The 26,826-nt window shown below is 36.3% G+C and overlaps 1 protein-coding gene across 9 annotated transcripts in view; it reads right to left on the bottom strand.

Annotated features, from left to right (window-relative positions):
- KDM4C (lysine demethylase 4C) overlaps window positions 1–26,826 on the bottom strand; it is a 272,053-nt gene that overhangs the window by 66,403 nt on the left and 178,824 nt on the right. For 7 of the 9 annotated variants that reach the window (XM_069777114.1, XM_069777118.1, XM_069777117.1 and 4 more), the window contains 2 exons: window positions 16,313–16,368; window positions 13,075–13,183 (listed from right to left, as the gene is read on the bottom strand). The exons of 1 other annotated variant lie outside the window; for it this stretch is intronic. In XM_069777114.1, coding sequence (XP_069633215.1) covers window positions 13,075–13,183; window positions 16,313–16,368 — 165 coding nt within the window. The remainder of the gene's footprint in view (window positions 1–13,074; window positions 13,184–16,312; window positions 16,369–26,826) is intronic. One more of the 9 variants, XM_069777122.1, reaches the window with a different exon arrangement.

The following is a 26,826-nucleotide window of genomic DNA, read 5'->3' as shown; positions in this document are numbered from 1 at the left end:
TACTAGGAGCTGTCCAGGACAGCACAAATCTCAGAATTATACAAATGTTTGGTCAGCAAGTACTCTTCTGACACCTGCTTGCATGCTAGTCGCAATTACACAACTGCATAAACAAGGAAGGAAAGTCTTGAAAATTAATAGCTGCAAATATCACCCAGTGAATAATCATTTGCAGTGTTTATTGCTGCTTTAAAGTAACACATCAGGGATCCTTTCAAACTTCCTATATTCTTTGGTGTTGTCACCCAAACTGGCTGAAAGATAGCCCCCAAAAAACTAAACCACAATAATTGAAAAAAAAAAAAAAAAAAAGTGGTAAGTTTGTGTCCTTCAGTTACAGTAAAGCAATACAGTAACACATTAGTAAAAAACCTGCTGGCTGTCTTCCCTCTTCTGCTGTTTAATTCTTGTCTCTTCTCTTAACCTTGGAAACAATCATTTAAGTAAAACAAGCATCCATTTATAAATGGATGTCACATATATCACACAAAGTCACACATATTTTCTCTAATAAAAAAAAAAATCCCCACCGGTATATTAAAGAGATTTTATATATATATATATATATATGTTTTAATAAAACCTCCTGCTGAAGAGCAGGAATCCAAAAGATACATAACGTGTATCGAATAAATTCTGTGCTGCATATTTATGTTAAAATTATAAAAACAACTGAGCTCTTAAGTAGCTTTTTGTGCATTTTTCCAGTCAACAGCAAATCTGTGAAAGTGATAGCAAGTGACCAAAGCCCTCCTGCCTTTTACAAATGGAGAATCTAATTTCTCTGAGATGAAGAAAAAGAGCTATGAATATGGAAGTCAGAAGTTTGAAGTACGTTTGAGTTTACAATAATAGGTTATGCCATAATGAAAGGATTTAAAACAGAACAGAAGGTTAGGACACCTCAAATCACTAAGCTGATCAGACAGGGAAAAAAAATTAAAATCTTGAAATTAAATGGCAGAAGCACAGAAATTAGACAATAGTCACCATAAACTGTCTGGAGCAAAAAATCTGTATTCTCACTGCTGAAAAACAAGAAGCTATTACATCAAAAAATGTCCCTGAATCATTCAGACATTCAATCTGTCTGCAAAAAGAAGCAATGAGTCAAAATCTTTTAGCTTCATATATTCTGCTAAGACTCCAAAAGAAATATAAAGAATAATGTAAATATATATAAAATAGTTACTTCCACTTCTGTGTGAATTGCACAAATGCTTGTATCAAAGGAATTTGATTTTCTTAAGCTTCCCTTATTCTAAAAGCCAATATTAACTGCATATGTATAGGAATATGTGTGTGCATGTACATGTATATGCATGTAAAAGCAATGCAACTAAGTATGTGTGAGTTTACATGCGGGAAAGTGAACATTCAAAGTAAAACTAAGGTATACCAGATCTTTTCTGTGACACATTAAGTAAACTTTTAGCTCTTACAAGCATAACTTTCCCATTAACTTAACAAGGCACATCCAGCAGAGTTGCAAATTTTCAATTCCTATTTAAAAGCTATCTGATTTCTATTTGCTATAATGAGATAATTTCTACCACAACTAGTTAAAGAAGTAGATGGAATTATTGCAAACAGAAAATTCGTAAGGGTAAAAGAGCCTTCCATAATAGTTATCTCAAAGACTACCTTCACAGTGATCATGCTATTTTTCAGATAGCTGGGGTATCTTAAAACTATGATGCTGAACTGGAAAATGTACATTATAGACAGCTCTGACTAGGATAAGTCTACACTGCAAGTTGTGTTATAGCAGCAAAATTAATTAGCCAGCAAACAGGTTTCAGCTATAAAAAGAATAGACCTCTCACAAGGATAGAAATACTCTTCCATGATAGTCTAAAAGCAAAAGGCTCCCAACCAAAGGACATCTGCAATATAAGTCAAATCTTATTACTCAAAAGAGATCTGGAAGTTCTCCAAAATCACGTAAGTGCTGCCTAGCTGCAGGACTCTAGTTCTTCTGTCATTGAGGAACTGATATTTAATATTGCAGAAGAAAACCAACAAGCTATAGACCAGATGGTTAGCTGAGTATCATGCAGAACAAGGAAATATAATAATTCTTCTATTTGTTCCACTCCCTCCAGCCATCATTTCTATGGCTAACATGTTGCCTTAACATTAAAAGATAAGGTAGACAGCTACAATTCTATTAAAGGGATGACAAACATGAGACACAAGGCAAAAGACTAAAGGTTCATGTGTATTAACGCTTCCCCAGGATACAAAGGTCTTTAAAACAAAGATTCTATTTGCAATGGCTTCTTTTATTTACAGCCCTGTTGAGTTATACTTGCACAAGAACGTATCTCCTACTATCACTCTGATGCCCAAAAAGCAGAGGTATGTGTAATTTTTCAAATCCAGTTTAGGATATTTTCCACAACCTCTACTTCATATACCCTTATATCTGCCAGTTTCACAAAGTTAAATTTTATGCAATAAGAAGTTAACACATTCATTACTCATTTTATGAACTTTACACCAATTTATGTGTGATTTTGTTATGGCACCTTTGGACACTCCACCTTCTCTGCTGAAAAAACAGACGGTAACACTGGCTGTCCACTAAGAGAAATTTCTGTCATACAGTGTCACTCTGTAACATATAGTACTGGAGAAATCGGAAGATGATGGAGGCTGCAGTGCCATCATTATGATGTTGACATCGCTTTATGACTCATATTTGTCAGACTTGGACAGTGTAGTCTCTCAGCTTGCCAAGTGCCCTGCTGTGATAAGGTGCAAGGAATAAGTAAGCTGCTTAAGTTCAGAGCTGACAAGACAGATGTAATGCTTGCTGGTAATGAAAACAACGTACAGCCATTCCTGAAGACCACACAGTTAAAAATACTGGATATGCCTAAGAAATAATCTCACACCACTATGTACATAGCAGAAAATATGCCACTCCTCCAGAGAAAAAATGTTGTTCTCCGTTGTTTGGGGTAATTTAAGACACTCATCTATAGTGCAGGCTGTGGCTATCTAAGAGACCATACTTTCTTCTGATAAAAATGGGATGCAAAACAAAACAGCAGGATTAAATAAATGACTGTTAAAAGAGCAACACTGTAAACAAAGGGACGACAAATCACTAGTCTCTAACAGAATGTGCCATTTTTCTGGTAATAAAACTTACCTGAAACAGATACCTCATCCTTTTTCTTGGAAACTGCATGTATAGAAAACTCACAGAGAGCTACTTCAACTCATGGAAAAAGGTAATCCCTGGCAGCAGTTCAGCAATCATTCCTTGCTCTTTAAAATGCACCTTACCTTGAGTTACATCAAATCCCCAGAATTTGCTGCTCAACTCAACTTACTGCTTTCTTCAGCAACTCTTTACAACTATTATTTCAAATAGCAGTCAGCTTCCTAAAGGAAAACTAATATCTGTTCATATAGACACGTTCTCAAGCTTATAACCTGAACTGGACCTTTTTCACTTCAGGGAACAGCTCTGATAATAATGTTCCAAGAATCACCACAGCAATGCCTTGTGGCACAAAACTTTAAACGAGAAAATGACAGAAAAAAAGTGACTTAAATACTAAAAATTGAAATTTAACCTCTGAATGCTAAACATTCTTACTGAACTGAGTTTCCAACTATTTCCAATTATGTCCAAATAATGAATTTAGCAATTACTCATCACTCTACCCTTAAAACACACCAAATCCATAAACCAGCATGTAGCACAAGTAACAAGCAGGAGGAGCTGGAAGCAACTGCACAGCTGGAAAGCTATGATCTAATTGCTCTCACTGAAACTTGGTGGGACAACTCACATGACTGGAGCGCTGTAATCGATAGCCATAAACTGCTCAGAAGGGGCAGGCAAGGAAGGAGGGGTGGAGGGGTTGCCCTCTATGTAAAAAAACAGATTGACTGCACAGAGCTGTCTTTGAAAAACAGCAATGAATAGGTTGAGAGCTTACGGGTACAAACCAGGGGCCAAGCCAACAAAGGAAACCTCATGGTTGGTGCTTACTACCCACCACCCAATCAAGGGGAGCCTGTTGACAAGGTGTTCTTACTTCAACTGTAGGAAGCATCACCCTTGCAGGCTCTGATCCAGCTGTGGGTCTTCAGTCACCCTGACATCTGCTGGAAAAGCAGCACAGCAAGCTGTAAACAGTCCAGGAGAGTCTTGGAGACCATTGAGAATAATTTCTTAATCCAGGTGACAGAGAGCCTAACCAGAGGAGAAGCTAATTACTGGACCTGTTGCTTACCAACACAGAACTAATTACAGAGGTCAAAATCGGTGGCAGACAGGGCTGCAGTGATTATGCCCTGGTGAAATTCACAGTCTCGAGGGATATGGGCCAGGTGAAGAGTAAAGTCAAGACCTTGAATTTTAGGAGAGCAAACTTTTAGGGATTGTTTAGGGAATTACAGGAAGGGACCACTGGGAAACTGCCCTGGGGGATAAAGGAGCAGAACAGAGCTGGCAGCTCTTTAATGACATTTTTCTTCAAGCACAAGAGCTCTCGAATCCCATGTGTGAGCAGTCAGGCAAGGAGTACACCAGCATTTCTGAGTAAGGACCTCCTGGTCAAAGTAAAGCATAAGAAGGAAATGTGCAGGCAGTGGAACCAGGGACATGTATCCTGGCAAGAATACAAGGGTGCTGCCCAGTTGTGTAGAGATGGGATCAGGAAAGCTAAGGCACAGTTGGAGCTCAATTTGGCAAGGGATGCAAAGAATAATAAGAATGGCTTCTACAGGTATGTTGGTCACAAAAGGAAGATTAAAGAAAGTGTACCCCTCAATAACTGAGACAGAACTAGTGACAACCAACATGGAGATGGCTGAGGTACTCAACAACTTGTTTTGCCTCAGCTTTCGCTGGTAATCACTCTTCCCACATCTCTCAAGTCCCTGAACTTTAAGGCAGGGACTGGGGGAATGAAGTCCCTCCCACTGTAAGAGAAGACCAGTTTTGAGACCATCTCAGGAACCTGAACATACACAAGACAATGGGACCCAATGAGGTGCATCCCAGGGTCCTGAGGGAATTGGCTGATGTAGTTGCTAAGCCACTGTCCATCACATCTGAAAAGTCATGGCAGTGAGGGAAAGCCTCCAGTAATGGAAGGAAAGGGAATATTGCACCCTTGTTTAAAAAGGGTAAAAAGGAAAACCCTGGGAATTACTGACCAGTCAGCCTCATGTCAGTGCCCAGTGAGATCACAGAACAGAGACTCCTGGAAGTTAGGCTGAAACATACGGAAGACAGGGAGGTGACTGGAGATAGCCAATGTGGCTTTGCCAAGGGAAAATCATGCCTGACTGATCATGTGGCCTTCACTAACAGTGGACTGACTGCATCAGTGGAGAAGGGAAGAACTACACATGTCATCTACCTGGACTTCTGTAAGGCCTTTGATATGGTCCCCCACAATCTTCTTGCTGCTAAATTGGAGTGACAGGGGTTTGATGAATGGACTATTAGATGGATAAGTAATTGGCTGGATGCCACATCCAAAGAGTTATAGTCAATGGCTCAATGTCCAAGTGGAAACCAGTAATGAGTGGTGTCCCTCCAGGGTCCATACTGGGACCAGTACTATTTAATATCTTCTTCCATGACAGAGATAGTGGGATTGAGTGGAGCCACAACAAGTTTGCAGATGACACCAAGCTGAGTGGTGGCAGGGGGGTTGGACTAGATGATCTTTAAAGGTCCCTTCCAACCCAAACCATAATATGATTCTAGAGGACATAGAACAGTGGGGACTTTAAAGGAATAAAGGTATCATGGAGCACCCAATGGTGTTGGTGAAGAGTGTCGGGTTTTTTAAAATGTATATAGTCTGTATATAGTCAATAGCACAGCAAAATTTATTCAAAACTGGCTAACACGTAGAATTAAACTGGAGCATTACTGCAATTATTACCAGTTTGATTTATGACACCATAAAGATGTATTGTTCAATCTTCTACAAATGTACCCACTGATGTTGATGAGGAGTAAAAAACTAAGCTTTGATATGAAATACAATCAAAAGCTCTTTTGGATAGAAAGTATTATTGTACCCAAATACTCAAATCAAAGCTTAGTATTTAATTTAGCTCTTCAATGACCTTTACCTCTGGACATCTACCTGTTTAACTTACGAGTTACCTTTCTCATACACTTGTTGCGTTACTGTCCATTTGTGTGTGGACAATAAAAAAAACCACAAACATGATCTCACCTATACACAAACACATATTGTATAGACAGAAATTAACTTCAAAACATAGACCTGACTCTATCAGACCTACACATCTTATTATGGACTATTAATCATTTAGATGTTTAAAAATTTCAAAGGATTTTTATGGGAAAAATCTGGTTTTTTGCACATAAAGTACTCTCTGCAAGTAAAAAGAAATTCAGAGGACTAGTTAACATTTTAAACACCCTGCTTTCATTCTTACAGACATGTCCATGTCTTCAGACATTATTTACAGTCACGCATATCTAATATTTTCCATATTTTTCATAAGACTTGATAGTATGGTACCACTGCAAGATACAAATTTGACAGTTTGCAATAGGATCTGCTTATTGTAGCAAATTATTCTGACAGTAAGTACTATACAGCCAGCAGTGTACATTCTTCTAACATACTTACTAAAAATCTTATAAATGCTGTGACTAAAGCATGTACACTAAATTGTATTTTGTACATGATTGCAATAAGTCACTACATTCTTAATGAATTATATATTGCAGTAATCAACTACTGCATCATTTTTAGTTAACATTTTTTTAAATCAAAAAGTGTGCTATTTAAAGCTATTTTATTAATAGTTCTAAAACAATTTGGAAATATTTTAAAACCTCTTTTCTGTCTATTTTGCTCCCATTGCCTGTGAATGTGTGCAATGAGTTAATGAGTGAATTTATGTATGGTATAATGATTCTCCTCAACTGTCCTTCCAGCAATATTTTTGGAAACTTTGAAAAGTAATCAATACCTCTTTGTATTACTAGAAATGCATAGCAACACTGGTATACACCAGTGCAAGTGTTTCTTTGGTCTTTCACAAACACAGCTGCAATAGTTCTACTACCCAACTCTAGTTAAACAAATGAATTTCATTACAAATTAGAACACAGAAGATGAGCAGTGTCCTCGAATGTATTTAATCCTTTTTTAGATTTCATACATCATTAAAATAGAATGACAGGCAGGAGAATATTTGCTCATTCTTCTAAAAGCTCATACACATTTTTGCTTTGATTCCATTCTTCAGTGGCATACCACAGAGAAACCTCTGAATTTTCAGAATTGATGTACCTTTCAAAACTATAATCTCTGGCTTTCAAGCTCACTATTATTTGCCTTCAGGTGCAAATTTTAAAGTGTATAGGCTTCTAAAAAGAACTTTATGGCTTCAGCCAGATTCTGAAAGGCTTGTAGATCAGTCATCGTCACAGTGTAAATTTCTTTTCAAAATAATGTTCCTCACTCAGAGTACACTTGCGCTTATACTCGGTTCACTTGTCAAATACAAATTTGAGGTCATCAAAAGCTTCAGGGCAACTTCAGCTATTCCAAAACTCATTTTCTACCTCTATTTTGTTGGAGAAATAGGATTTCAAATGTAAAAATAATAGGAAACTCTACAGATAAAGAAACAAAGGCATCTTATGTGCATGTTTTAGTACGGCATTGCAGTGACTGCCTAAAAGGACAAAGTCAAACCAATACCCAAGCATTTTAAAACACTGAAGATATTAAAAGCAGATAATGTATTTTGCTATTGAGTTGATATGTATTCTATTCAAAACATGATTTTAGAGTTGACATCTTAAATATATAGGTTTAGAAACAGATGCTACAGATTCTATTTAAATGTTTCTTTTGCAACAGATGAAACATTTAAACACTCTCATTTACAATGTCTACTGTTCATTATAAATCATACGTCTGACAAGGGTAAATGACAGTAGGCTCAATATTCCTGTTGGCTTGGATTCCTTGGCCTTATAATAGTAAGTGCTTTTATTCAATTCTGGTTTTAAGTCCTATGTTTTATTAAAATAGAGTGACAGACAAGACAGCACTTATTCTTTCTTTTCAAGGCTGAGTTTATGTTTGAGAGGTCAGTCTGATTTTTTCATCTCCAGAGACTTTTTCATGCAGCTATAGTTCATATTTATAATTAGAGCTGAGTAATTAACACTCTTTTGAAAGCAGAGACTCTCTAGGTACTTGAGGAAAAGCTTCTCCCTTCCCAAAGTAAAATCGAGTTTATCGTTGACTTTGACACACACAGGAATCCACAGTCTGTTTTCTATGACCCAAAGCCTCATACATATAAACAGTCAAGGAAAACAGGTTTCAAAAGCAGGCATTTACACCCAGGCTTCTCTTGGAGACTTAAGGACAAATGGTACAAAGCAAAAATAAAATAAATAAAGCTAAACTCAGCTAGAAACCTAAGCTTTATCTGCTTTGGGTAAACTGTTAGATGCTGTTAAACTGTGTTGGGATGGAAGCTGACACCACACTCATTCCTGGCGTAAACTCCCCTCCAAAACACAACTTGTTCCAAATTTTCACCAGCTGAAACTCTGCATATACGTTTAGACAAATTTCATGTGGTCCCCCTCCATACCATCACTTCTCACCAACTTCACCTCCCTTATATCTGCTCCTAACATTTTCACTATGATTAAACAGTACTGAAATTGGCATTTGTATATTACCTGTCTTTTCACGCTTGCTCATGTATCTGCTGTTAAACTTGGAGACCACTGCAACAGAGACCATCTGAACTAAGTGTTTACAAAGCAGCTAGCATATTGTAGTTTATGTAAAATATTGTTTTAAAATGTGTGATATGGTAAGGTATATTCCTCCACCCATTTCATTTTAGAACGTGTGCATTAACATCTGAATTCAACATTTTTGTTTCCTAGCTTCATAATCACAAATTGTCATTCCACATGGCTACTGGAACTCAAAGTGTCTGACAGATGTTACCATCCAGACTGAATCTAAAATAAAGGAAGAAAGCCTGACTCTCTGACAAAAAAGACCAGGACAATATCATTTTCCCATTCACATGTTTCAAAAAAAGAGAAAAGATATAGTCACAGAGAGGTAAAGTGGAGAAACTACAGGTTATAGCATCTTTGTGGGATATTCTCTAAACTGAGGCTGCCTGGGAAACCTTTAGCTTTCACATGAAAAGTCAACTACAGTCCATCAATATCATGGGTGTACACCCCTAAAATATAAGTGATGATACAACCTGTTTTATTTCAACACAGAATGTATCACATTCCCCTATGAAAGACATAGCACCAAAATCTTCTATTAGTATTGATTTAGACTGTTTCATTCACTAGCATTAAGGAATAATTGTCAAGAGAATTAATTTTTAATGAACATTTCACTATCATGTAAATTTTCAGCAACAGTGGAACATGGCACATAACCCATTGAAAAAAGCTAGGGAAATATGAAAACATTTTGGCATGCTATAAAAATCCACTAACTTGAAACATGAAACAGCTGCATAAAACAATTTTAAAGTTATGAGCTACTGTAAGCATAAAACAAATATTGATTTTTAGTCTGGAAGAAATGAGTATATACTGAATATTTAATAATGGAAAGATTGACAGGAAACACTGATTTTAACCCAAAATGTCTAGTGAACTAAAACTATTTAACAGCAATCAGTACACATACTAACTGAGCGATAAAAACCAGCCTACCAATATGTTCATGTTTGCAGTTATTTGTCAAAAATAAAACACTGACTTTTTATCTCCTTTGATATTCCTTTGGAAATGCTACATTAAAGAAAATGTCAGCTCAGCCTCTACAGATCTCTGAAGACAGTAGATGTTCTGCTCATTTGGGTTTCTTACTATTTCAGAGAGAGAGATGAGAAGGGGGGGAAGGAGGGAAGAAGGAGGGGAGAGAGGAAGGGGGAGGACAGGGGTAGAAAGAGAAATGTTTAAAACACTAGAACTATTTGCTCCTACATCGTAAGATCTAGTTTTGGTATGGCTGCACACCAGAATGTAATCTATCCTTTTCTATTTGGTTTCCAATGTTTTCTGCTTATTTAAAAATATTCAACAAAACACATCCCAAATTTTGTAAAGGAGACATGGCATAGTAAGAGAGCCCATTAGCTATCCCATGCTTTAACATAAAGAGCATTAAAAAGAGAGGCCCAAAAATGTATTTTTAAAACATTTTTTTGGTTGTGAAGGCTCAATATCAACAAACAATGTACAAAACTTCCTTTTACCTATACAATGAACAGTCTCTGACTTTGAATGATGGAGATGAACAAAGATATCATTAACCTAACAAACAGGATAGCTATGAAGCAGGAATTGGCTGCTGAAGAGCAGTATTGGTGATCCCTACAATTTCAAAGGGGAAAACTGGCCCAAAGCTGACGTCAAAGTGTGAATCACTCAGTATGCTTTTACAGAAATTAACAGCAAGACAGATGGTATCAGCTGTGTACTCCAAAGTATAGAGTATATGATAATGGAGAGGGATGAAAGATAAAAATGGGGCCATGTGGGGGGAAGAAGGGATGGGAATTCCTAGAGAAAGAAGCAGAATTAATTTGGATATAATTCCTGGGGTTCCCCCGAGGCAAAGGACCCAATGACAGTGGGTATGAGAGCATAACTGTTATTCTGTAGCATCAACAGTCAGGAAGTGAAGACAAACATAAGGATCATATTTGATTTGAGAATGACATGGCATATATGCACAAGGTTATTGACAGCAACCTCTTTAGAGAAGTAGGAACCGCATGTTTCAGGAAATAAGAGAACTAATGTACAAAAAGTATCTAATACACAGGGCTTTAAAGAAAATATAAAGTGTTTATGCAATTCCATCTAATAACTACTTTTTAAAAATGTTTTTTTAAAAAATACAAAATACTACAATGTTATTCAGGAGACTTAGTTTACCTAGGGTATTCACTGTGAAACAGAGCAGAGTAAAATCATCAGATACAGCAACTTATTTGCAACAAAAGCCAAAATTTAAAAGCAGACAGATTGCTGGTGGTTTTAGAGTAGATTTTTCTCTGCTCCTTTACCCAAGGAGCAGCATTTTATTGGTCTATTGACATTTAATCATTATAGAGCCTTTTGAAATGGTCAAACTGCCTACTTCCCTTAAATTTGTACAAGTCTAGCTATTTCATTATAAATTCAATGTTAGAAACTAAGTCTTGGAAAAGTAAGGTTTAATGAGCCAAACCAGGATTATAGTGCTTCCTTCCCTCACAGTAAGGGTGTCTACTACCTGCAGCAATGGCTGTTATAAAGTACCCTGTCTCTCATTTTTATTGTATTCAGCTGAGTTCCTTCATCACAACATTCATTCCACTCAAATATACAAACTCTTTTACTTTAAAAAACAGTATTAAGGAAAGCAAGTACTGTATTTCTAAACATTCAGGGACTCACAGGACACCAAAAGGGTATATATTGCTTAATACAATCTGTAGTGCTTCAATGTAATTTTATATTGAAGGAGGCTTCAAGAACTGAAAAAGCACTAAGGACTATAAGCAAGCTTCTACCAACTGAAGGAAAGAATTAAGAAAAAGCTCTGGGTTATAAATAACTGATTAACATAACTGCTTCATACTCAGCAGAAATTACCTAGGAATTGTAAATCATGGAACTTCACAAATTTTTGCTCCATACCTTCATAACTAATAATCTACAAGTAATTCAAATCTTATCCAAAAGGCTCCTTTTACTCTTATACAGTTCAAGTCATGGACAGCCCACAGAATTAATTTCAACACCTGGTAAACTAAACACTTCTGCATTTTCAAGCCCTGAATTTACTATTTCCAACCAGACACATATCTGTGCCTGTTTAAGATCTTCAAAAAATAAGAATGAACATATTAAATTAATTCCCAGTGCTTCTACTGGTTTTATTTTCAGATTAGGAAGAACATTTTTATAATGAATTATACATATTCTTTAGAAATGTGTTTTATATTATTTTTAAAAGGACATGTGAAAACCAAAATTTTGAACAAAAATTTAGAAGGGATTACCATTTGAAGTACAGGCTATCAATTTAAACCACTCAAAATTGCATATGCACATTTAGAAATACAGCTAGAAAACACAAGAAGTAATGAATGAAATGAAATGAAAATGTAATGAAAAGATTAATAGTTCAAAATGAGCAAGTACAAGATCAGCTAGACCAAGAACCACTTTTGAAATAGTGTGGGGCAGATCCAGAAAGCTGATAGTTTTCCTAAGATTTTGAATGAGCCATTAACCACTTTCTTTCTGTCAGGTGACATCACAGTGATGCACATGCTGACAAATTAAGTAATTCTCATGTAATATAGCAAGGAAAATACTCTTATATTGCACTTATGCATATCTTCTGCTTGTGCACATCAACCTTCTTGAATGACATTTTTGCTCTAGATGTCACACAGGGTGCAACTGTTAGTAGCTGATGCACTTGTATTTATGTTTTCCACCAGTTTCTGAAATCCTCAGGAAACAGGGATTTTTTCATCCAATATAACGTGTGATCTGTTTTGTGCATATTTTTCAACGCCCAGATGGTAGACATACATGTAACAAACAGATCATACATCCTTTTACCTTCATAAATAGTTCCTTGAGGCAAAAATACATAATAAAAAGACCTCACAAATATGTACTGTGTGATATTCTCAGTCTATTTGGGTTTCAACATTTTCATCACCAATACAGTTCCAAAACTGAAACTTTCACAAGTTGACACTGGTCAAGTTTGTTATTCTCCTTTTGGGGGAGGGCAGGTTTGAACTTATTTTAATAAAATACCAAAGGCTGTTAACAGTGTTAATGAATGGCCATTATATGTCAAAAAGCCCATCTTGATAAAACCCTGATTATTTATTCCTTACCTTAAACACAGTTTATTGCTCTGTACCTGCCAATAATCATCACAATTCAGATTTTCAATACATTTCAAATATTGGAACACCTTAATAGCAAAGAATAAATGAAGCATATATGAATATACTACTCACCAATTTTAATCTTTGCAAAGGTATTCTGCTAGTGTCTATCGGTGTACGTTCTGTGACATTACCAAATCTGACTTCTGGGATGGCAATTGCACATATTACATGTGCCCACCTGTGAAAAGTGGCAAGTCAAGAATACTACCAAAAAACCCCACAGAAATACAAGTGTTTAAGATGTTTCATTACTTGCTGTGTGTTTGGGTTTTTTTAAAGTCAACCATCTCTAAATACTTCCTTATTAGGATTTCCTAAACTTCTTTGAAACGTATTTAACAAACCTTAGAACACTACCACTTTGTGTAAATATAATTTCAGACTGGGGTTTTATTGCAACATTTTTTTAAGCATCTTTCACATTCAACTTATTAAGTGCAAAGGTTTTGTAGTTGTGCTATCCAGGTCCATATGTGAAGACCACGCTATTTGATTCTTGTGCAATTTATCACCTACAGCATTTTGGATTAACATTACTCAGACCTGAGTAACTATTCTTAGGCAACACACATGATCACCATCAGTCATACATCTATGAAAGAGTAAAACTAAGTATAGTATCAAGACCTTCTGGTTACAGACATAAAGGCATAGAAGCAGCAAACTGATCAGGCTATCACTGCAATGCCCAACATGAACAGGATCCCCTTTAGCAGCGAAAGCACGTGTCAAGTGCCTAGGACCAGTGCTACATGTAAGACTTCAATGCAACTTCAGGAAGCTTGTCAGATGATGCTATATGCTTCCTATACTCATCAGAAAGCACTGCTATATCCTCCAAATGCAGGTTCAATACATAAATCTCAAAATAAGAAGGCTAAATGAAACTAAGAAAAGTCTGAAATTAATATTGAAAGTGCATATTATATGAAGTAGAAGAGAAGCTAATGACATTTTTATTAACCAAGAGTAGCCTTCTGAGACTACTTCTAAAATCTTTTTTGGAGTAGACAACTCATACATCTGAAGAAAGGGAAACATTTCCATTCCTTGCCTCATATTTGCCTTATTCCCTGTCATTCACTGTACATCTTCCCCCATTACCACATTTGCTCTTTTTTGTAAGCCCTGAATGCTTGCCTCACTTCACTTTCTGTTCCTCTCCCGAGACACACATCATATGAGCATCTTAGCAGATTAACATGAACGCAGGCTGGAGCTAAAAGAGATAGTGGGTGATGCAGCAGAACAGAAATAATTTCTCTTTCCTGCACTAGAAAATATTGGTGCTATTTCAATAACTCTTTCTTTGACAAAAATATCTGGAAAAGTATAATATGACACACAGGGACTAAACAAACTGCTGTCATGTGACATTCAAGTTGCATTGGCCAAAGTGTGGAATAAGAGCTGTATGTAAAGATGACGTATCAATTAGCAAGTTATACATTTCAGCCCAAATAAAAGCAGGTAAACCTTGTAGATCTACCATTTTGTTACGGATCAGTTTTGTTTATGTTCTAACTTACAGGAAGAAGTCTTGCTTTGAGACTTTTTAACTTTTAATAATATACTTTTTCTTTTCATTGCTGCCTGCCTGCCTGCAAAACTACACTGTCTTACCATCTAAGCTTTATGGGACAGAAATGCTATAAATAAAATGCCTCTTCAATAATTCTTCACCCAAACCTTTATACTCTGACATCTCTCAACCTGACAGGACTGAAAACAATTGCTGTGCTCTGCTGAGAAGAAGGAATCTCAGCTCTCCTACATGGCAAATTGTTACCCCCCCCACCATGTTTGATTCATTAGCTTTTAAATCCAAGTAATGCTCATCCTATATCTCTAACCAGTATGTGAGAGAGAAAGAAGGGGAGAAGGGAATGCACATGTTGGATTTTACACTTGTTGGAGAAAAAAAGACATAATTAGAACATACTCTTCCAAAAACTCTCAAAAGTCTGGAATGGTAGCTAATGCTGAAAGACAGATGAAAGATTCAACAATGCGTAGCAACTGTAAGGTGTTCTGGAAGCAGGAAAACAAGAGTTGAACTACTTTTACTGAACTCTCATTTTATAAATCTGTAACAGTAACCTACAGAGAGATATAATGCAAAACGAAAGACTTTAGTTATAGCTATGCAGAGAAAGTCACTCTGCAATCCCCTGTGGATATTTTTTCTATGAATAAATCTTATGAAACATTTCTAAAACATTTTAATTGATCTACAAAAAAGAGGTAGGTATTTTCAAAGATGCAACATGCAATCTATCAGCAGCAAATATCAAAAGGGCATGATAAATTCTACTGAGATGACACTTTTGTCTTGGTTTTTTTTAGTGAGATTGAGGGGAGTTTAAAACAACTAAAAAGCAGCTGAGAGTTTTCATGTGTTGGTCAAAACCTCCATTAAAACAGTTACAATGTTAATGCTTTCTGAAGGTAAGATCTGGCCGTGAGTTTCACATAAAACCTTCTCCTATCTGGACAATTTATAAGGGTCATGCAACCAATTACAAATCACTGACAAGTAAATTCTTGTTTATTAAGTGGAAAAAAATGTTGCAGCTAGATCATCTCTTACCGCTGCATTCCAAAGTGTTAAAGAAAGAGATCTACAGGATATTACTAAGTTACTAAAATAATTTAATTAAACATGAGAACATTCAAAATGTGTAAGGACTGTTCCACTAACTGGCTTGAAAAAACATTAAGCTGCAACATTTTCCATTTTATCTGTCAGGGTTACTTGCTATAGTATTCTGTTATCCAAATACAGAGAAAAATACTGATGCTGCTAATAGCATGATGTCAGCAACAATACTATTTTTGACATTGTATGATAAAAGTTTAATTAAAAAAACCCTTCAAAATCTAAAACTAATATGATTCAAATTAATTAATAAAAAATACTGTTTCTAGAAGTTCAAAGGTATTGTATTGAATTCTGTAATCACAAATTTCCAGGACCAAAGAAGAAAATACATTTCACTGTTTGATAAGACTTGCCATGCAAACAATGACAAATGAGCTCTCATTTACTTTCTTTACACAAAGGCCAGTAGAATGAAATTTGGAACAAGTAAGTGCATGCAAATACTAAAACAAATGTACATTATAGCATCTAAGTATTTGAGAAAATGCCAGTGGCACATTTTAATAGAAGTAATTTTAATTCTGCAATGATTCAGCTTAAGGGACACTGTTAAGTAACTAGGTTTACAAATGCTTTATACATGGGAATGGATTAGGAATAAAGTTTCAAACAAGCACATACAATCCTGAGGTACATATTACTTACTTCTTGTCAGTAGTTTGCTTTAATGCACCACCTCTCAAATTGCAGAGACAACATTCCTAAAAATAAAAATAGTATAGAATAAAGTGAACTTTATTGATTGGTTACAAATCAGTTTTATTCAGCTGATCATAAGGATATGTAAATTGCTAATGTATTTAACGTACTGGGTTGTACTGTAATGTACATATAACTGTAATGTAACTGGGTTACAAACTGCCACTTATAAGCATTGCATTTCCTTACAAGAAAAATACAAGAATACAGTAATGAAAAGAGAAACAGCTCAAATGAGATTCCTAAGGTAAAACAAAGTAAAATGACATATAATTAAATAGAAGTTTCTGAGAAACTAACTCACAAGCCATTGATCCAACTCAAATACCTTGAAAACCTGCTTGTTCCCAACAGTTCTCAAATTTATAAACCCACAGAATATGGGGCAGGTTAACCTTTTTTTTTTTTTTTTTTTTTTTTTTCCCCCAGAAGTTCCCTTTGCTGCAGTACACCTTCACTGCCTTGATCTTCAGTACAACTCCACCTGCTTTCAGGGCACTCAGCAAGGTATATTTCAGTGGTTCCCAGATAACATGCCAAACAGGGCTTTTCCTACCTCTACTTAAAGCTGTGCCTTTGAACAGATAAACAGGCTTTTCTACTTTCCAACCCTTCTCCCTCTCTCTTCCATCTCCTCCTTCTCTGAATCCATCCTTTCCCCTTTTTTTTCTAAACAGGAACAGATGAGAAAGTGTTTCCAATTTTAGGGGTTTTTTTTCCTGTCTCCATTTTTCTGGTCTCTACAAAGAATCAAATGCACAAAATGAAGTCAAGATATCCTGTGCCTGTGTATCTATACTCAGAAAGAGAGGCTGTCTCCCAAAGCTCTAAATTTAAGTTGCCCTTGCAGGGAAAAAAACAACCAAACCAAACCAAAAAAAAGAACTGTTATGTAATGCTCCAGTCTGATCTCATCTCAAAACCTCCAATAATGAAGATAATCAATGTCTGCCAGAAATCTAATTGAATGCTTTACTACATTTCCTATGAGAAAGACCTTACCCAACCAAAAAATAGTTCCTTCTGACAATTGAATCGTCTTTGCAATTTAAGCACATACCTTTTTGTCTTACCTGCCAAAACCATGAGGAACACATAACCTATCCTCTTACAGAGTACCCTTTTAACTATTCATTATTATTGTAGAATTGTGAAGAAGAGAATTGAGGTTTATTATTTTACCCACAAGATCCTTAGGATGGGACCTAACATGTTCCAAATCACAGTTCCCTTTTTAATAGTAAACATTGACTATTAAATCAGGAAACCCAAAGGCTCAGAATACCAATTCCTTCAGGTATTCAAAGGGGACTGAGCAGGAACAGGCAGTTCCAGCACGTAAGAAAGAAAAATGGAACACAAGGAGGCTGCTATTGTAGCACTGAGTGGGAGCTTCAGCTTGTACTCTTCTAACTTTTTGTAGCTTTTGCAACAGAGGAAACAGCTCAGACGGGGTACGACATCATTGCATAGGATTTCTCCATTTGGCTGTTGGAGAATAAGTAAAAGTGTTTCTTCCAGAACCAATATTTGTATTCAATTAGCTGTATCATTGTGAGGTTCTCTTGCGACATCTTAGGAAACCTAAGAGCAACACAAGACAAGCTCATTGTGGGTGGAGGGGCAGTGGAGAGAACAAGTGGAAGGGAGAACACAGAAAGGAGGAAGGGATGGAAGTAGACAGGGAGAAAGGGAAAGAAGAAGGCAGGGATGGATGAAGAGAGGGAAGGAGACAGGGACAGAAGATTATTTCTTCTCTTTCTCCCCTAAGTGCCCACACACTTGAAGGTAAAGCAAAATGGCAGGAACCAGAATTACTCTAATACTATTTACTCTTCCAGTTCTTCTGTCAAAGAGAGAGCAAGTCAAACAACTTCATGACATTCTAGATTCACCTACTAAATTCAGTTCAATGTACACATCCTATCTTAGTTTCAAATCATTCAACCACTATACATAATCACCCCTTTCTTCCCTATCCATAATTATCTTCCAAATATTTGTATATTTTTATGATATCCTAACCTCTTGGTATATTTCTTCCCAAGTTATATATACTAAATTCACTTAACTATTCTTCAAGGTGATTCAAATCATCTTCACATTCTCTTTGTCTGTTGCCCTTCTTTGGATGTTATTAGGATAACAAGGTGCTGCCACCTACACAGGTATACTCTCAAGCTATGTGAAGAACTGTTATCTTTCTTAACCTGAAAATATTTTCGTTTCCAAAAAACATCACTCAATTGGAAAATTTACTGAACTACATGGGCGTGAGGTAGAGAATTTCCTAAACTAGATGCTAAGGAATCACATTGTTAAGACTTTATACACATTAATTCACCATGCTGAAATTATTCTGAAATAATACAACAAAAATTCCACTAAACTGTTAATGGGCACAGTGCACTGTTTCCAGTAAAATACCACTACAGGCACACGAAATTTGCTTCTAATTGGCATTCAGTGCTCAAAGGCAAGCACTTATATGTGAAAACTACAGCATGAAAGAGTCTGCACATCTTTAAACCAACCTGGGAATCCTGAGGACTACCTTAACACAACCACAGACTAATCCTACAGCACTGCATCCTCTTCAATCCGATTCATCTTAGAATCTTACTTACCAATTAGCAGAGGAAAGATCTATTTCTTCAGCTCTTCCTTTGACTGATTTTCACACCCTGAGTGAATGGGTCATCTTTTCTGCTATCAGTGTTGTTTATCTTTATAAACAGAGCTTGGCCACAGTCATAGTGAGATACTGACCAACAGAATGAGTCCAACCAGTTCATTTTATATGTGACAGTTGGAGGTGCAAGATAAAAACAGTAAAAACAGATGGGCACACATCTCCATGACTACATGAGAGTAACAAAGTAAATAAGCTAAGTAGCATAGAAAATAATACTTAAAATGGAACATCCATTCAGGAAGAGGCAAATAGCACAATCTCCCAAAAAAGGAGCCATGCAGGACTTCTTGACGATCTGATCCCCAACTCATTTGCAGTTCTGCAGAAGCGTGAAGCTTACAATGTAGAGGTAGAATAACATCTGCAGATTGGGGAAGAGACCATCAATCTGACTCAATAGAAATCTTTGCAGGGGAATAGCTCCATTTGCCACTTTCAAATGTAAAAGTTCAGTGGATCCCCCACCTGTGGATCCCTCACAATTTATTTTTTTTTAATTGAAGCACTTACTTCATATTTACCATAAAAATCCTTTAACTGACTGCTTCTCTGTTTTGCAAAATAACAGTGGTTTTGCTCCTATTTTATAAGCTTTAATGTTTTTATGCCAGTTTCATTTGAAATTAATTGCTTGAATAAAGATGAACTTTTCCTGCTTCTAATAGGTATTTTTTACTTTTAAGGAAAACCTTAATCTGATCATCTGCTGTGTAACTTATTCATACAACTAGAGAGAAAGTCCAAGGGCCTAAAGAAGGTCCACAAATAAACTAAGCTAAAAGAGCACAGGAAGAAACTTTGTATAAGATGTTGTTAACAAATTTCTTCTGAAGGCTTACTGACTCTTGACCACTGTAAAAATAAAGAATTGTGAATTAGACACTGCAAGAGACAGAAGCCATAATCTTTACCTACTAACTGCAGAGCTTTCACACTAGGTAAAAAAAAAGAAGAAGAGATCCTAAAAAAGAGGACCAAAAGCGGGGGGGGGGGGAGGGGGGGGCGGCAGCCCAGAGAAAAGAGAGGGTGGCTGTAAATATCCTCATCACCAGCTAGAAAAAATATTTCCCCTATGCAGGACCCATAGGAACCAAATTTAATCTCTTCTCAAAACCCACCTATACAGTGGTGGCGGGTAATGACTGTTCGCTGTTAGCTGGATACAGGCTATAACAACTTAGACCGATAAGAACTAGAAAATTTCACCAGTGTTCATAGAGAATCTGAGTGGGAAGGACCACAGGCTTAAAGACCATTAAATTGATTTTGTAAATCATGCCTGTGTTGCAATATATTGTCCTGTATCAATGTGACATGGCTATTACTTTACCTCCAGTTTCGATGTACTGCATGCAATGAAAACACAGGGGACCTGATATTTAGAAAAACTAATATTCCTAATACAGGTATACCTGCCATGGATGGCAGTGAAATCACATGTACACTAGCAATTATTACCCATGTTCTCACAGAGAAAGAGAGTCTTTGTACATCCATGTGTGTCTGCTGTCAGCCTGTGTGTAAAAATCAGGATAGGAATGGACTTCATTATGGAGCATCACCTTAGAAAACATCCAATCTATGATTCGCTATTACTTTGCAAATCCTTTAAACAAGTAAATTTGTCATTTGTATTTGCATTAAATAATAATTTCTTAAGCATATTATTTTACACTTACCTAAATTAAATCTTAAGACCGTTTTAAATTGCTCAACTGCTTCAAAAATCTCCATAACATTCTAGAATTACAAAAGAAAACTCTCTCTTCCAGTATCTGTGTAAAGTAAGATGTCTCCATATAATTTGCAAGCTTTAGCACACTAACGTTCACATCATCTTTTAGCTTTTTAGTGGAGATGATGCATTTTTTTCATAACAATACAGATCATAGCTACTGTTTCTGGACTAAGCACTTTTCCTTGCTTACAATGAAACCGAATTCTGCAACCAGCATTCCTAATCTGGTTTATTTTTCATTTCTCTGTTAAAGAAACCTGCTAGAAACCACAGCAAAAGCCAGAAGTCAATGTGAATTAACCATGCTTCCTTTGGTACATACATCCAAAAGATGGATCACCTTTTTTGGAATGATACCACTCAGGCATAGCTGCATATTAATTTTTGTTGCATGGATAAATACCACACAAAACCCAAGCCTGTTCACACTCATTTATATTTTAAGATGAATGCATTTAGTCATCTTTGAGTATTTTTTACACTCTGCCATAATTCAAAGTCATATTGACACTAATGCTTATAAAAAGCCAGTTTCATGCTTCCGTATTTGCATACTTACTTCATCAGCAACAGCATTCTGTATGAGACAGGAAGCTGTCTGACACAGCAAGGGAATAGAGTTCAGCCAAGTCATAGCAGAGGGATATATACAGTAAGTCACATAATGATTATTGTTATGGACAACTATGAACATGCCCCACATGATCCCCTTTCTTGTTAAACCGCTGCTTCTCCTTTCCTCTAAGATCCTGTAAATTACAATGGCATCTCCAACGAATTGTATTTATCCAGTTAAATGAAACATATAACTTAATGGCAGCAGATGAAGACAGGGTAAAACAGAATCTATGTTATTCCTAATGAATTTTGTCTGACACATTTTCAACAACTTCCTCATAAAATGTAGTCTCCATAATCAACCTAACAATCTCTTCCAGCTCTTTGACATCCTTGCCATTAGGAAGTTTTTCATAACAGCTAACCTCAAGATTCCCTGCTGTGGCATAAGCCTTTTTCTTTTTACCTTATGCATCATAAACAGATTATTCCTTTCCTTTTTGCCATTTGCCATTTACAGCCCGTTTAAGTTAAACAACCACAACTTTTTCACCTACTGTCTTCATCTGCACCCATGTTTTCCCCTCTGAGATGCAATTAGAGTAAATCCTCAGTGATGTCAGGCAAAGCATGTTTAGTTGATACATCTTGCATCCCACATCTAGGGAGATATGCTCACACAGTGTTCACCTTTGGATTACAGTGGCTTGTTAAGCTCATGCTCTATAACCTTTGGGACCTCTTGACAGCAATGGCTGATATCATTGCTCACGACTCCTTTGTCTGTATTCTAGCTTCAGTATCTTGCACATTTCCCTATTTAATTACATTCAGTTTTCCAGAATATCTCAATAATTTATCAAGATCTTGTTCATTTCTGATTAACCTTACTTCACAGGCCTCATTAAAAAAACCCCCTTGTATTCAGCTAACATCAGCGGCAACAGCTTCTGCACAAGGGATAACTAAGCAGGCTGCGGTTGGTCAGGCCAGGAAAGAGAAGACACTATGGTGTTTGAGAGATGCCAGTAAAATTATGATGGACTTGGAAAAGGGCTTGACTAAGTACTCCAATACAATAACTAGGTGGTTGCTATCAAGGGAAAACAGAAAGCTGCAGATTCAAAACAAACAAACAAAAATTTTCTTCACAGAGTATGTGACTTTGCCAGATGTGGATCATAAAATATTATACCAGTCAAAAAAGAAGCTGCATAAGTTCATGAAAGAGAAATCCAACAAAGGTTACCTTTTACTTAATACAAAGACACTGCCTTTGGCTAAGGCAGTTTCTTATTTGCATATTGTAGATTGAGAGAGCATTAGGGAATGCTTGCCCAAGACTTATATCCTTCCCCAGGTATTCATTTCTGGCTGTACTAGAGAGAGGATAACAGGCTAAAATAGACTTTGCTTTAATTCATTATGGCACATCTTAGCATTCTATATAACCTGCCATTTTAAAGTTTTACAAAATACATTTTAAAATGTTTTAGAAAAGATTCCTGGATATTAGGAAAATCCTGTTACTTGGCATTGCTAAGTATACACTGCAATATGCATTACATAAAATATGAATTTAATTTAATTTTCATGTGTTCATAAAGGTTTTGATTCTGAAAACTAAACAGAATGCATTCACCGAACTTTATTATTATATTATTATTATGATAACTTTATTATCACAGCTTTACTTAGCAGTGATACCAGAATGAACCATTTCAAATAAGTATACATTTTGGTTAGTGGTTTGAAGCATTTCAAGTGTTGATAATGTCTTCAGCACTAAGTAGGACACTATTTATCCAGTTATCAATATATTTCACCTTTTTTTTCATCAACTATTGTCCCTGTATGTCTATTGACTCTGACCAGTACCTAAAGCACTCAAAAATTTCAGAAAAGTGGTTAGGACAGGTTTTTTCCCCAAATATTTCTAATAAAAGGTTAGAACAGTTGTTTTCAATTTAAGAGTCAACTGCTACAAAGCTGTGTCACAACAGTGCTGATTTACCAGTCTCATTTAAAAGTAGCTAATTAAAACAGACATCTAACCTTGAACTCCACCACAGCTAAATGAAATAGATACAAATTGTATGACTAAGGCTGATAAACATCTTTTGTTTCCTTCAAGCCACTCTGGTGGGTTTTTTAGAGAGGAACCTTTGAACTGAGAATAGATACCCTTAGTCTTCTACCTTCTCTCTCAATTGCCTTGTAATGCCCAAGGTCACACTTCCTAATAGTATTAACACAGATGTGTATTTGGATATAGCCTTGCTGCCTTTTCATCTATCTCATTTCCCCAGCTTACCTGTGTCTGTATTTATCCTTGTGTGAAGAGAAAAGGGTTGGTGTTTCTCTTAACACATTTGAAAACGTCATTTTCAGCAATGGTCCACTAACGAATATTTTAATCTTTCCACACCAAGGGAATAATTTTCACTCAGCAAATAGCTTTTGAGATTATTTAATTTCAATTCAGAGACCATTACTGTATTCACTTCAAGCCATTACCTTAAAATTAGCTTCTCAGAGACAAACTTCCATTTTTTTAGAGACAAAATATTCCTAAAAATAACAAATTACAGACAAATTCAGGTTTGTCTAGTAAACGGATTCACTTTCCTGTCTGGGAGCACCATTTTTTAACAGAGTTGCTAGATGCTACCATTATAACTCACAATCTTCACTTGTATATAAACGCTGTCAAACTTCCACCATCATCTGCCTCAACAATGCCACAATTTTTATTAATAATAGGAACTTTGAGAAAAGCATTTCAACTTTTTTTTTTAGAAAATGTTACAGGAAAATCTTACTCTGTCCAAAAGAATAAAACATTATCAGTTCTTCTAGCATTCTGTAGATGCTTAAAGTTCACACTGATTGAGAAGGCTGAGTAATTGCATGAAAGAGAAATCCACCACAGGTTAACATTTATTTAATATGTAGACACATCTTTGTCTGCAAGCTTCAAGTGGGTTCCTGAAAACCGAAGGTGGCCACACTTCTGCTGTGGATAAACATTTTACTCTTTCAGATACATTCAAATCTGATCAAGACATCCACCTTTGGGAATTTAAAGTGTACAAATCATCAGCTACTGAATTTCCACATTTTAGTAGCCTAATCCTGCAAAAGTTCAGTCTGCCCTCCCCTTGATTCAGGGATGGCCAAAAACCTCCTTGCAATTGCAGCTCCCAGGTCATGCTAGGCTGAGGCAATAGTATGCAGAGCAAGTAGTCTTTTACTCTGCTGTCCACAACATAGCATTATTGAGAACAAGGATGCAAAAAGCAGGAGAGAGTTGGCTGGGATAAGAAGACTTGAAAAGGACAGGCAAGAGAGGTGAGATGGGGAATCGGAGCAGGAAGAGAATTTTGCAGCCAGAGAAGGAATGGGAACTGGCAGGGTTGAGACTGAAATAACAATCAAAACACTCATTACAGGCAACTGGAGTAAAAATAACTCCCACACATAGTAGGGGGGGGCCTATGTGTATTTTCTCACTAGAATGTGCATATCTGAAGTAAAAAACATGTATAAAGTATGAAATGGAGACTGTTAGCATCACTGACTACAAAATACTTTCTGTAATAGTGGTTATTGGTCACTTGGTTTTAGAAAATGTTTACAGGAGAAATAGAGCAACTGCTCCCAAGCATCCAAACAAGAGAGATTACAGACAACTTCCCCTTTGAAGAGAAGTCAAAAGGAATGAAATTAGCTGTTTTAAAAATAAATAATTAAGCACTGAAATTAGGTACAAAGTACAAAACTGATCATTCTTCCTGCAAAATATAATGACACTGTGACAATCTCTGCCAGAGGATAACACTGATGCTAAACACCTACTAAACACAAATGGAATGACGATATGTCTACTGATAAAAAATATGATTATTCCCATTATTATAAAACAATGTTTGGAAGTGACAGTAAATATTAGATTTAAACCTGACCGTCTTTAGCTGAAAATCTGTATCTTCAGGAAAGCAACCTAGGACTAGCTGTGCAGGACAGGATATCATGCTACTGGCTATTTCCAGCTTTTTTTTCCCCTCAGTGATTTTTCAGCAGTACTCCTAGAGATCAGATATCTCTGAGGACAAATTAGATTGGACAAGGTTGCTGAAGGTTCTCTGGTCCAATTCCAGCTCCAAGAAGGGCCAGATTCAAAGCCGCATCTGATTGAAAACCTGCTTCACCCGGCAGGGAATGGACAACCTTCCTTGGTATGATGAGAATACCAATGCATCTGGAGGTGCTCAAAGCTATCAAGCCTTTTCACATGGATATCAGTGGCAAAGGTTGACTTGGTGAACTGCAATGACAGGAATCCAAGGTCAAAAAGGACTTTGGGTCTGAGCATTATGGCACTTAGGTTAAAAAGATATTTTCTGGGTTTAACGGTCTTCAATTCATTTTCTATGACAGCATCAGGGAAATTCAGTATTTACAAAACTGTTAAAATATGTTGTGTCAAAGACCAGTTTTTACAAGCAGTACATAACCTGTTACTAGACTAATACCAAAACCAGAAAGAAATATCACGCTCCCCACCTTCAAGTCCACACATCGTTACCATCAGCATTTGTAAGTAACTCTCCCAGTGTTATCTTTTTGCAGAGATAGTTTGAGAAAATCCAGATTTGACAAATAAATAAATAAAAGAATTTTGAAAAAATAAATGAGGCCTTACTTTTCTGAAAAGAGAAAACCACAGAAGAGTTAAGGTTTTAACCTCTCCTGCTATAGCCAGTTTTTCATGACAAATAATTTCTTTTTATTAATAATATACAAATGTTTTTAAAGCTTTGCAGCAAAATCAGTCTGAGAATTAAGACATGGTACACCAACTCACATGTAGTGAGTTAATTATGGCAGTCATCAGGCTCTGAAAACAGGAGTTTATAATGGAAATGCAGACACTGTATCAGTGAGAAGGGTACCACTATAAAAAGATTGTTCAAAATCATTATTTTCAGTAGGGTGAAATAGGGCAGTTTCTGAGCTAGAATGCAGAAAGCTCTTATATGCCATTTTTCTGTGCCACTTTTCTGATGCCTTGGGAAAAAGAGAGAAAAAAAAATCCTTTAACTGATGTAATGGGCTACTGTAACCACAAAATAATAATAAAAAAAAACCACCCCAAAGTCTGAATATCAAAAGTAAAATATAAAGCATGGAAAAGCTCACCTACAGAAAAAAATTCTGCTAAGCTGTTAACACTTGCTATTCTGCATAGGATCTGTTCTCAAAATCAGTGCCAACTGACCAGATTAGGTGCTGAACTATTTCTGTAGTGCTATGGAGGGTTAGAATAACATGTGAAAATTCATGCAGCTTCCTTAGAAGCCTTATTAACAGATAGCTTACTATGAAGTAAGGCATTGAAGTGCATTTATGTTTCCTACCTTGCTCTTCTTTCTAACTCTTTCCTGTCCCAAATCCTTTTGTCCTCTA

The sequence above is a fragment of the Haliaeetus albicilla genome, chromosome Z (assembly GCF_947461875.1).
Source record: "Haliaeetus albicilla chromosome Z, bHalAlb1.1, whole genome shotgun sequence".
Lineage (NCBI taxonomy): Eukaryota > Metazoa > Chordata > Aves > Accipitriformes > Accipitridae > Haliaeetus > Haliaeetus albicilla.
Note: the sequence above shows the minus strand (reverse complement) of the source record. Positions and strands in the feature narration are given on the sequence as shown.